This window comes from Rhamphochromis longiceps, linkage group LG9 (assembly GCF_057381845.1).
Source record: "Rhamphochromis longiceps isolate RC_006_pf linkage group LG9, R_longiceps_female_GT1.1, whole genome shotgun sequence".
NCBI lineage: Eukaryota > Metazoa > Chordata > Actinopteri > Cichliformes > Cichlidae > Rhamphochromis > Rhamphochromis longiceps.
The window spans coordinates 19,672,977-19,686,703 of NC_140565.1; the positions used below are offsets into that span (position 1 = coordinate 19,672,977).

The window sequence follows — 13,727 nt, forward strand, 5'->3', positions numbered from 1 at the left end:
TTGCGAAATTGGATATTAGGTGGGGAGACTTGCCTCCAGTAGATGAGAGTACGTTTCCAGAGAGCAGGGCTACAATCTCTATGTGCAGTCAAGCAAACCATCACCCACTGATTGCTGGCGATTCCCAGCAGAGGCGCACACACAGCACACTGTATTGATCTCCGAGATGACTAAACAGAATTGTCAGCCTCCTAATCTGTGGCGCGCTCCCAAGCATGACTGTCTCACAGCCCGATTGTTCATTTGATTACCATTCAAACCTTCCAAACCATCTGCAGGAGGCCCCCCTGCCACCCATTTCAGCAGCACTGGCAGGAAAAATGAAACCTGCAGCGTCAGCCTCTCTCACACATGACAGAACTGGACATTTTGTCAAAGGAGAACTAAACAACTACCCTGCCAGTTTCTCCCCAACTCTCATTCTGCCCAACCACAACTGCTGAGTGTATTCCCACCCAAATAAATCTCCTTCCTGACAGGGTTCAGCTCATCATTGCTGCTTTTTGGACTGTTAATGACCAGATCAGAAAGCACCACACTGAAGGAACTCCATTATTTATTATTATTGTTCATAATGTGGTGAAAGTTTTCTTGCCAACAGACAGTACAGATACCAAGACTCTAGCCTTGACTACAAAAGGACAGTGTAAAATTAACATGTCTAATATTGGGGCTAATTCATCCTTCATACAAAGTCCAGCAATTTTATATCTTCAAAAAAAAAAAAAAAAAAGAAAGCCACAGAAAGGATGTCTGCAAACAGAACTTATTTAGAAACAGAGAGACACTTGTCTTACAGCAAATCTTATTCAACTGCTTAATTAAATAATTGATGCTAAAGTGGAAATTCCCGTCACGTCTGGCTAACTCTGGTTGTGTACAGAGTCAGAGCCCTGAAGTGCAGGACGGACAGAGACATGAATGACATGGAAAGTGTGAGTTTGAACCACAGAGGAAATATGGAAGCTTGTCTAGACATAGTCAGCAAACACTCCATCAAAAAAGAAAAAGACAAAATCGGATTGGAGAGTGTAGCAGCAAAGAGCCATAGCGTTTGTGAGATAATTGAAGACATGAAAACACATGGCTGGCAATTACTTCTTTTTTTTAAATGGCAATCGTTTAATCCGGCTAATGAGCAACATATGAATATTTTGTTTAGTTTAGAAACATGCTTTCATTTTTTCCAGGGGTGTTATCCAAAAGGATGGTAATGCTACGGGCAAGTTCACAGCACTGTGTCTACCTTAATCTCGCCCTTTTGTACTTGTCGCGTGCAGGCACCATGTGACAACGCAGCTGGCACAGGTCAAATCACATCCTTCCTTCTCCTCTGCCCTCCCCCCGCCGCCGCCGCAGCCTTCTGAGCTAAGCCTACTCTATGGATTCAGCACAAAGGTTTATGCAGCCCTGACGCCTATGCAGTTAAGCCTCCTGGTTGCTAAGTGGCCGCGTGTACAGTAGCACAACACTGCTTTCCATGGCCAGTGAAGGCATTGGTGGGGGGATTGTATGTGTGTTTAAGCAGGAAACATGCAGCACAATGTAAAGATGGGAAGGTCCAAGAAGGAAGGAAATCCTGCTTGAAAAATGGCCTGAGACAAAAAGCAAAAAGTGCTTTCTGCTGTGTTAAAATCTGCTAGTGGGACTTTACACCAGGTCCTTTTGGAGAACCACAGAAACTTTTTCATTTTTGGATCTGCACTAAAAAAAAATCCTAATATTTAGGGTCTTTTTGCAGCAGAAGAGAAACTCTGAGTGCCCTTTCCAAACTTTGGTAAGTATATATTGATTGGTCAAACACAGAAAAAAAATAAAATAAAAATCCAATAAAACAACTGTAAAGGATTAGCTTTTATGGTTAGCCTTTAAAAACGGACCAAGATACACAAGAATGAGCTGAGACTGGAACCCAGGCTTTATGAAGTGCATATTTCCCCTCAGCTTCCAACTACGCATTACAAAGCAAAGTAGAAGAGAACAAGAAGACACTGAAACAGGATTACAAGACAATATAAGTCCACAGCAAGCAGTGACATTGCATTCAATTGGGCAGCCATTGCGTCACTTTCGCATTTCCTATTAGCAGTGCAAATTTAACACAGAAAAAAAGGCTTGGGCATATGCAATTCCCCCCATGTAACTCTCAAAACTGTTTGGTGGACTGATGACAGAGAGAAGGGAAGATCACAACTACAAAGAGACTTATCGAACGATTTGCTAAATCTAGGATGGAAAGGTGAATGCATGAAATGCTTGCCAAAGACACTGATGCTACTCAACACAGCACTGCTCAGTAAAGAGAAGGACAAACCTTCCTTAGTGTTTTAATTGATCTAGGACTCGAGGCTCTTGTCTCTCCAAGCTAATCTTGGCTGGCTAAAAGGCAGATTTAGATTTAAGATATGCTGCTTAACATAATATATTATAATGAATATATTGTTTATACCATATATTGTAAAAAACAAAATTACAAAAGGCACAAAAAGTGCCAGCTTGGAGTAGTTTACAGCCAATCAGAGAGAGAATCACTTAAATTCAGGAAGAGAACCTATGAAATTGTTCAGTAATGTGAGAGGTACATCCTTGCAAACACAGCATAAAATGTAGGCCGCTTGTGTAGTGCCAGCAGCGTTGCAATTAAAATGCAAGTGAGCCGCTCCATCAGTTTGGGGGCCTCACAAGGGGGACACAAGAGAGAAGCTGCCTGTATTCTTGGAGAGGACAGCCTGACCAAATCCAATTAAAAAGAGTCAAGGAGAACCACGTCTCACCTCTCCCTCGCTTCACTTCTGTCTTCTAGTTAGCCTCTCACAAGCATACGCGTGTGTGTCTGCAAACCTGGATCATAGCTAAATGAAGAAAGTCTGAAGTTTAAAATTCTGCTCGGTGGCGAGGAAACGTGGCTCTAGCCAAACAGCGATCCATAAGTGGAAAAAAAAATACTCTTCTTTAAAGGCTATCCACGGGTGGAACATGTGCAGCCACCACCTGCTCTGGGAGCAACGTTGAAAAAAAGGAATAACAGGGGTTTGTGACATATGAAAGGGCAGAGTGTATAAGAGGCAGGTGTGGAAGCCATAACATTATGAGGCTATCATCCGCTCTGGAGAAGAAAAAAAAAGGAAGTAATTAAGGAATAAAGAGGGGAGCAGTCGGGGGAGATACAGCAGACTGCCTCTCTGTGGAATCGCTTATCACACACTGCAGCCTATTATAGAGACAAACTGATGTAAGCAACAGTAAATGGCTATTGGTAGGCTCTCTGCGTGAAAAACCCAGCCCCAGTCTCATAACTATACAATCCCAGTCTACCAGCATCATGCTGAAAATGCCCCGTCTTGTGTTACGTTTCATACACAACTTTGCTTTTGCACTCTTTGATCCAGCGTCTCCAGCAAGACAACAGCTTTTAACATTTCTGGCTTCTGATCCCTACCACATGCAGTAATTCGCTTTTTAATGTCAATAAAACGTTCATCCCTAGTATGTATTCAATAAATAATACATCTCACTTCATCTATTATTTAACAACAAATACATAAATAAATAAAAGGAACTGCTTAATTTACCTGCAGACTTCCATTAGAGCAAAATATACATGGCATTTTAATTCTTAAACATGGCAGCACTGAACTCTCAAACGCACACGTATACACGCACAAGATTGCGCTTTCACTGTTTACAAGTTTGCTTTCTCATCTGATCAGGATGCACTGATCAGATCAACAGAATCTTCTCTTCCTGTTTCCATCATGCACAAGAGAGAGCTGAATTCTCAAATGACATCCACGGATTATCAGACAGGAAAGGGATGGGAACAGGAGGCTGTGACCTTCGGGGGTCATCTGCTGAGAGGCGACGAACCGCCTCCTCATTTGGCCGGTTATATGTTGCAGGAAAAAAGAAAGGGAAAAAAAATTCCTGGCCCAGCGGCACATGCCAGAGCAACTATCCCAGCCATGTAAATAAATCCAAACCCAGAGGGACCGCAGTGGAGCCTTCAAATACAAATACACAGACAGAGTTTACTTGAATACCTGGGTTTTCTAGGAGCTAACAGCATTTTCCATTAGGATTCATTTCTAACTTCCTGCAGGCGTATTCACATGGAAGACACAAGTGATTTAAAGTGCGGACCAACAACTGCTGCACCTCCAGTCCAGAGAGCACAAGAATAACCTGTATGTTGCCTGTGCACGCGCATGCAATGAGGTTTTTCTTGAATTTCTTCCCTTGCTGATCAACAGTATCTAAGATAAAGGCAAAGGTACGAATTCTACAGCATTGCAAGGTCTAAAAACCACATCTATTCAATTTCAAGTTAGTCAAAGGATTAAAAATGTTTTAAACATTACACTCATATTACTCAGGCCTTTGTTGGGTAAGGAAGGCAGCAGCTAAGGGACCACTTAATGCACTGCAAAGCTCTTTGGAATATATTAAGTTAACTTGTGATCTCCCTCCAGAATTGGGACATGAAAGGTTTCCCCTATTGTAGCTTCTTGCATGCTTCTTCTCTTAAGTGCTTATCATGCAAGAAAATGGCTTTCAGTGTCTCTCCATCAATGGCAAACATTGGCAGTATTTTGTTTGACAGTGTGGCTAAAAAACTGCAGACAAGCAAAGACCTCATTAGAGTCGCTGTTTACATTATGCCTTGATTTGTTCCTCCCATTGAGGCTTTTCTAAGAATGACTATCATTTTATTGGCTCGTAGCTGTCCAAGATAAACACCACTGTCCACCACCACCCACTATCTCTTGCTATAATCGTTCATTATATAAGATAGGAAAGACATATTACGGACAGCTTCCCTGAAGCCTTCCTCTCACTGTCGGAATACTGGGGACGTTTAGTACATTAGGAGGAAAAGGTGGTGTTTTAATTCAGGACAATGCCCAATTTAAACTTTCCCAGTAGCTTTAAGATATAATCTACATATTTTCCCACAAGACGTCGGGTAGATCCACACAATAGGCGCATACTATCCTGGGACAAACTGCTCTAATCATCCTTGTTCTCCATGCTGTTTTCCACTACCTTAAAAGTGAAGTATGTGCGAGGTGCATTGTGTTTAGGTCCCACAGATCGGCAGCAACAATCTTTGCTCTTCAGTTCAACTTTGCCTACCGACCGGAGCCTCATTGTTCTCCAGCATTTCCTAACCTCAGAGGAATTCCTCCTCCAGGAAATATGCTTTACAAGAGAAGGCACCAAGCCCAGTTACTCACAGAGACCACCCCCCTCTACCCTTCGCCCTCCTGCCAACATCTGCCCTGTGATCCGCTGTACCCTTTTCCCTCTCAACCCTTTAGCGATACCGTGCGTACACATCTTCAAGGCCTCCGATGCCGCACAAACTGGGCACCTCCAACCTGACCTCGAGACACTTAGACTCTTGGCAGTGGAGTAAGAAAAAGACAAGTATGTGTTTGTGTGATCAGATGAAAGTCTTCAATGTGACCCTTTCTCCACGGGAGGGCTGTCTTTGATCATCCTGAGCGTTTCTGACGATGCCCTCCAGGATCTCCCAGAAGATAAAACCGCTGATAAGAGCGGATCTTTGTCTTCTTCTTATTCTCCTCCTATCTTTTTAATCATTATCACTCCACTAAACCAACTTAACTCACTATTAAGACTCCAGTCTGATGCTTCCAGCATGGCATTCCCAGCCAGAACAGAAAGCCCTTGTAGGGATCAGTCACCTGTGAAATCAATCCCAGTTCCAGCACTACAGGGGAGATAAAGAAGGGGAAGGGGGAGGCTACATTCCCCAACCCCCCATCTCCAGGACTGAGGACACATTCCCCTCATGTAATCACCTCCTCAATTTCTCCACTGATGTGCCACTTCTAAGAAAGGCTCCATCTCCTCTCTGGCTCCTCTGTCCTCCATTGGAAACATCTGGGCGGTGGCGGCGGTGGTGATGGAGGGGTCGGGATGTACACATTCATACATGTGGTCTGGGAAACTGCAGACCACAAAGTGCCCCCTCAACCTTTCTTCACAGCAAATTTCCCACCAAGCTGGGAATGCAAAAATATGGTGAAAGGCAAAAGGGCACAGGGCATTGCATTAAAGTGTTCACCGCCAGGATTAACGTCCTACACGGCCACTTGGGCACATTAAAGCACTCGATAAGCAGCAGTGCACAATGACGACTTTTCACAGCTTTTTGGTTTCAGCAAAATCGCCACATCCTCCTGTCTTTGAAGTCAGGCGTCACTTCATGTAATGCCATTAAGTTGACAGCCATGACTCTGCCGTGCAGAAACCAAAAGTGTTATGCTTTAGTGCAAACCTGGAGTTGTGCTGCCAGCTGAGTGCTAACTCCAGCGGTTTGCATTTGAGTCCACCTGTGCTATCTTTGGCAGAACTCACTCCTGCTGGATTTAATAAGAAGCTGGCAAAGCCGGTGACTAAAATGCCCTCCTCTGTACTTCTTATGAAGTGTGTGGCAAATTGGGTAATTACTGGACTGAACAGATGCTGTAGAGGGCACAAAATAAAAAAAAATGAAGAAAATACACACTGAGTAGAGATACAGATGCCATTTAAACAAGTTTCCTAAATGAATTGCACTTCAGTGACTCTGAAGATGGCAAATAAGCTTTAAGGTAAAGCTGTACACAACATAGAATGATGTACCTAACAGTCCTGGAAACATTTATTTCTTTGTCTTGGTTGACCTGCCATTCATCCTAATGGTTTATGAGGGCCAGACTAACCACTGTGAGCTTAGAGGAGCCCATGAGCAGACTCCGAAAAGGATTAAACATCACAGTGGCTGTGCAGGAACTAAAGCTGTGCCATGCCTCTTTGTGACTGCTCTTCCAATTTCACACTTGCATTTTCAAAGGTAAATGTCTCCATCAGTAGGATGGCGTCACACAGTATTACAGACAACTTTATGGCTCATGTTATGCTGACAGCGCAGCAGCATGCAGGGTTTGTACAGGAGAACGCGCAACACTTCTTGCCCTGCAGGCTGATGCACCGTGCATACTAAACAGGCTTGCTGGTTTGTGTTTATTGCGAGGCTTGTTTTGTTTTTCCCCGTTAAAGTATGCACTCTGAGGGTTCTCTGTTTAAAACCGTTCTCATCACTCACCGAGAGAAACTCGAGCGTCCCGACATAGTCCCGCTCAGTCTTTAAAAGTTCGTTTAGGACGCACACTCGCAACCGCAGCTGTTTCTCCAGGTCCTTCCCGCTTTCAGCTCTGTGCTCACTTCTGCCTTCCTCAGTCATTGTGAGTATATATGAAGTTATTTCCTTCAGGAGTTCACAGCTTCACATCACACGGCGAGTTTTAATGGCAGAAGTGTAAAGTTTGCAGCATGGTCAAAAACAAAAAAAGTCAAGGAGCAACCGGTGCCTGTGCTCTTAAATCCACAAAATGTAGGGAAAAGAGCGAAACGCAGTGTAAGAAGAAAAAAAAAGTTAAAATAAAAACTTTTAATAAAATAAAAGGTTTCTGAAAAGCAGCTTCCAACAAATTGTGTGACTGACCGTTGTACAACAACTGGACACCACTTAGTGCACCGAGTCCATGTGACTCCTTAAATCTTCATCCTAATCCAGCCTCCCAGCAGCTTTTTACACGGAGGACCAGTGTAAAGGCACCAGCAACACTTGTCCTCTTGGTGCTGGTTTCAAAATAAAACCACGGGCGTTGAGAGGCAGCTAAACGCCAGAGCAGATAAAAATGACCTCACGGTCATGAAGATGCTCTAAAGTTGATCTAACTGCCAGCCAGAACTGCGGAAAGGATACTCACTGTGCTTAGTGTGACTCTTTTCGTGCTTTTAATTTGAAGGAACGCTTAGTATTTTGAAGCCATCTCCAGGTAACTTGACAATCCTTGAAGCATATAATCAAATACACTTCAGATATATGAGATCATGAATCTAAGCTACTAAAGTGCAATCTACGAGAAATCTGCATAATAGTGTATTTATATAAAAGGTGAAGGAACACACTTTTATTCCAGCGAAATTTACTGAGTGAAAAATAGTTTGAAACCCCTCTGCAACTTCATGCACCCCCTCTGATACTGCTGCAAATCAGTGGTCACTTCAGAATGTAACCATGCAATATATAATCATATATTATTATTTAAATTATTTTCATTTTTCTACTTGTGATACAGCTCAGTAGTTGTTTAATGGCATAATGAATTTCAGTCATAACCCTTTGACTTGTATCATTAAGTTTTAAATGAGCTCATCACTACTATCTGTGAGCTAATAGAAAACGTATTGCACAGCCTGCGTACACCATCGGTTCTTTAAATCAGTGTTAGCTTTTGGTGACAGAAAGGACAGAGCTGTAAAGAGCAGCTACATGGGACACGATAGCCCTGCACACACCATGTGTTTTAATGCATTTGCACATTTATTATTCTTTAAGCTTTCTGTCTGAGCACATTCAGTTTAAGATAAATGGTTTACACCCAGTCTGAAATCTCCCTCGGCTCTTAACCTCTTTACACAGACTTGTCTAATTCTTGCCAGCTGACATGTAGGGCAACCAGCGGGCTCTGATATGTGCCTGTGTCCGGTCAGTTTCTCAGTGATGCTCCAGCTGTGACTGAGAATCTTGAGCTTTGTTTCATATTCTTTTAAACATTATTGCGTGCACAAATATGGCTCTGATATGGATTAATGGATAAAAGGTGTCTTTTACTTTGAGGGTTTATGAGTGAGCTGTACAAGTGAAGAAGATATTTAGAATTTATCTGCCAAAATATAAAAAAACAACAGTAAATTTCACTTAGAGGAGTAGCTCATCACTTAAAACACACCATATAAACTGTCTATCAAACATGTGTATGGATATTTTAGAGGACGGGCATGTATGGCTGACCAGAGGGCAGGAACTTTGGCTGACAGAAGCACCCAGATGAATCCAGAGACAGGCAGGAGCATTTACTGGGCTTGGATTTAGCCAAATATATCAAAACGTATTGAATAACAACTCATGATTTAGCAGGACAACAGACTACCGGACGAACCAATCAAAAACCAGAGACCTTTTCAGGGTTACTGGCCAGTCAGTCACCTGATCTCAGGGCGACTGAGCAGCATTACACTGCAGACTAAAAGAGGCTATAGTGAAGGCCTCGGAGTCTCTGTGGATGTTTGTGACAGAGAATGAAATATGATGCATTAATTCACTCCTGAAATTTGGGCACACTAAGATACAAAACTGCAGGCAATGATAAAATATTAAGAAGGTGAGGAAACAAACAAAAAACAACACCAATAATAACAACAATAAAAAAAGATGTGAGTCTACAGAGAAAGACACACTTCCCCTTTGCTTTCATTCTCACGGGGCTTTCTTGAGCACAAATTGAAAGAAACACTTAGTTTCAGTGAAAGTGAGGCACAGGTGGCAAGAGAGGCTGACAGGAAATGTATTATCGTCTGTCTCTGGAATTCTCAAGGAGGCAGTCCACAAACACTTAAATTACAGGCGTCCCAAACACCACACGAAGCTCTTCTCTCCAAAACATCGTTTCATCTGGAGCACAATCAACAATTGCGGTTGTAGTCAGGTTGTTACGCCTTGCGAGCCATTCAACTCCCTAAATACATGTGCATGTGCATGTACACACAATACATGTTTTATACGGGCAAAAGCAAACTAGAATGTTATCCAAGAAACAACAGCATCAACGTGCTCCTGTCAGATGTTTGTTAATATTTGAATGAAGAATTTCCTCTTGATTAAAGCTCATCCTGTTACATTACACTCAAGTTAAAAACATGGACCTAGAAAGATGCATAATCATATTTAATTAATCAGACTCTTTATAATTAGGTCAGAACTTCCTCCTACAGGCAGGTAAGATGTGTCACCCCCCACCTCCCTGTTCGCTGCTAACACTAAATTCACTGAAAAAAGGCCTCTTGAGAAGCTGGTTAAGTGTCTTTATATTAAATTAGACACAGTCAGAGTCATTTTGTCCCTGGGCAAATATGAATGCGATCAACACTAAACCCGGCTTCGCTGCACCAGCTTCAAGGTCTTTTGAGAGGATTTTAGAGGAGCCATTTGCAACCTACAATAATGATTTAGGGATTAACATCTCAACAAGTAAGGATTCACTTAGCTCCCTTCTGTGGTCTATTTATAACCTTTCTTCCATATCTTTTTTTTTTCATTCATCTGCAAACCTAACCTGAAGAGTAGTCTGTGAAGTTTAGTGGCACACAATCACTGCAAGAGAAAAGGAATTTAACTGATGAAAATTCCCTTAATTTGTCAGGGCCAGAGGGAGTCTTCCTTTATCGAGCTGTTTTACGTCTCAATTACGGGTTAGTGTTAGTTTTGTGAGGTGAGTCGAGGACATGAAGCTTAAATCTTGGTATTTACTCTCCTCTGGTGCTCAAATGCGGTACTGCATGCATTCAGTGTGTTTCCAGATAAAGAAAGGATATCCTGCACTGTTTTCTTGTTGTCACCAGAGAGCAGTGTTGTGTTGTGTTTTGTTTTTTAAATGAATAATGATCCTGATAATAATCTAAAGACTTTTACCATTACACAGATTTAGATCATGGCTCATAATAACGGGTGTATTTATTGGCAAAGTCCTTGAAATTCAGAGCGGGCATTGGTGCCAGACTGACACTGAATGTGCTCGGTTCAGTTCTTAGTCTGAAAAAAGCCAAAAACCACTAGTAACAGACCAACTTAATTATAGTTTTATATGGGCCCTTTCAGTATAGGTACATTTCCAGACCATCTGATTTTATTACCCATGGCTTTAGTCTGTGGAATTACCTTCTATTATTTGTTATCCAGAGCTGCCGGTGCCTTGCTGAGTGCTGCCAGGAAGTGTTCTGTTCTTTCTATTGGAAAAGGAGGGTCAGACTGATACGAGGGCTGCTTTTGCTCTGAATATTTTCATCTAACACTGAGCACGAGTGTTGATAATACTGTTAATTGACTGATATTAACCTTTATTTCTACCCATTTCCTTCTAGTTCCCTTTCGTGGCAGTCAAAACCAACGCTTACATGTCCTCTGCAGTGGTGTCACTTTCCCTTTCTGCTCATATGATGGAAAACACAAAGAGACAGAGAAGATAATTAAAGTCAAGGCTGGCTGAATTTTTAAATCGGATTTTAAAACACTGGTTTGAGACCGGGCTGTAGGTGTGTGCGCATCTAGATGCAGCATTTTCTAATCAAATAAAATCTTTTTTTCTGGGAGAATTTTAATGCACTTATGCAGCCATGTGAAAAAGGACGCATCCACAGGACTCTCTGCAGTCCTGTTTGAAAGGCTTTGCAGCTATATGGTCCAGATAAAAAGAAAGCACACCCTATTTCATTTTAGAAAATCATCTGGTCCTTACCAACAACAACCTCAGATGAATCTCAGTGCGTTCATATTATTTCTGTATCACAAACTTAAAAAAGCAGAACAAAACAAAAGCAGAAACAGTGCACTTCATGATTTAATAGCTTGTAGTACCACTTCTTGCAGCGATAGCTTGAAGTAACTGTTTTCTGGATGACTTTCGGGCTCTCACATCGTTATGGAGGAATTTGTCTTTACAACACTGCTTCAGTTCATTGAGGTTTACATGCATTTGTTTATGCGTAGGTCTGTTGCTGTCCTTCCACAGGATATCAGTCGGGTTAAGGTCTGGACTTTGACTGCGTCATTCCAACAACTTGATTCTTCTGTTGTCGATTTGCTGCTGTGCTTTGGATCATCGTTCTGCCGTATGACCCAATTTCAAGCATAATTTAGCTGTCAGACAGATGGCTTGACATTTGAATCATGAAAGTGGCACACAGAGGAGTTTGTGTGCGACTCAGTGACCCCATAGTGCCCAGGTCCTGTGGCTGTAAAACGAACCCAAATCATCACCCCTCCACCACCCTGCTTGATAGCTGGTATGAGGTGTTTTTGCTGATGTGCTGTGTTTGGTTTCTGCCAAATGTGGTGCTGTGCATTAACCATTTTCACTTTGGTCTCGTCTGTTGAGAGGACATTCTTCTTGTGGTCTTGTGGTCTCATCAGATCCCACTTTGCAAACCTAAGCTGTGCTGTCATGTTCTTTTTAGAGAAAGGAGACTTTCTCCTGGAAAACCTTCCAAACAAGCCACGCTTGTTCCCTCTGTTTGTACTGTGGTGAACTTTAACATTTAACATGCTAACTATGGCCCGTTCAATCCGACATGTAGCTCTTCAGGGTTTTTTGTTTCTTTGTTTGTTTGTTTTTAACACTTTTTCGAGCATTATACAGTCTGACCTCGGGGTGAATTTGCTGTGACATCCACTCCTGAGAAGACACCTGAATGCTGCTGAATCCAAACTGCCAAAACCTCTGCATTAACTGGTGACCAGTTAATCAAGTGCATTAGATTAGCAGCACCTGGATTCTACTCAGCCTCTTAATTTCTCTGAAAGCAGCAAAGCTTAGTGGAAAAAGTCCTGTGAAAACTTTCTGTTTGACATAACTGTAAGATTAACAGTTTAGAAAAGGAAAACTAAACATTTACAAAGAGAAATAAAAGAATGTGTGAGCTACATGTTTGAGAATATAAATTCATGTCACAAAATACTCAAATTCCGGTTGTAGTGAGTCACAATCGCTGCGTTGCAATTGATTTGCACAAATTTTTAATGCAACAAAAGATAAAGATAAGTATAATAAAGTCTTAGCGTGTTGTTAACACAAGCCTACTTGTCTGTTAAAGTTCTTCAGTTCATGTTTCACCCAGCAAGGTGGCTGAACTGAAAAAAGTCATATTTTCTGAGCGTTATCACCAAAGTCCCCGGCAGCTATTAATAAAAATCCAGCAATATGTAGTAATAAGATGCCGGGATAAAAAATGGTCAGTTTCCATCAGACATATAGAGCAGTATGTTTCATAGAATAACAAAGGAAGTAGCAGGATCTAAGATTTAGATTACAATCAAACACCATGAAGGAATACCTTCTCACTCTATAAATTCTGTTGTTCCTTATATAAAGTGCTAAATCACCGAGAATAGTTTCTGAGCTTCCATTCATAAATTGGATTATTTCTGTATTTGTCTAGAATCTGGTGTGAAACACAGTTTAAGGTTTTTCACTGACTCTGAATTACACCTTTAATATTAAGCAAGTTCAATCCCCCAGTCTTTGTAATAAATGTAAGTCACTGTCTGATGTCTGATGTGTGTGTGTATGTTCGTGTGTTTTAATCACATTTCCCAAGACACCATCAATCTGCCTTTCCCCCACATTATTTATAAAGAAGGCAGACCTAAATAAATCTGAACACAAACTTTTGAGGAAACTCGTGTTGCTTGCCAGCACGAAACAGTGCAGGAAAGCCGAAAAACAAAACAAAACAAAATGGAGAAACAAGATACGCTGAGCAAAAAACACAGAAAGGTAATTCGTAACGCTCTTGACAGCCTTTCCATTTCCATGCTGTGTAATGTAAGCAGACTTGACGGCTGTACCAACAAGCAGCACTCTGCAGAAATCCTCTTCCACTTTATTGACTCATCTCATATTCTCTAACCACTACACTCTTCTGCCAAGGTCTCCTGTAACGCACACTGATTTCTATTACTGTGAGCGAGTCTTTGTGCTTTGTAATCAAACAGATGGAGATCTGTGAGCTGCAGATGTCTGAGCAAAGATTAGTGCACGCTTCATCAATGCATTTTTCTCATCATGATGGATGATGTTCTTGCTTTTTGATCTGTA

At 41.7% G+C, this 13,727-nt stretch overlaps 1 protein-coding gene across 2 annotated transcripts in view; it reads right to left on the minus strand.

The window, feature by feature from the left end:
* Nucleotides 1–7,632, minus strand: part of prex2 (phosphatidylinositol-3,4,5-trisphosphate-dependent Rac exchange factor 2) — a 93,612-nt gene extending 85,980 nt beyond the window's left edge. Inside the window, exon 1 of one of the 2 annotated variants that reach the window (XM_085418653.1) lies at nucleotides 7,115–7,632. In XM_085418653.1, coding sequence (XP_085274779.1) covers nucleotides 7,115–7,252 — 138 coding nt within the window. In that variant the 5' untranslated portion in view covers nucleotides 7,253–7,632. The remainder of the gene's footprint in view (nucleotides 1–7,114) is intronic. The other variant, XM_085418654.1, reaches the window with a different exon arrangement.
* Between the last annotated feature and the right edge of the window lie 6,095 nt (nucleotides 7,633–13,727).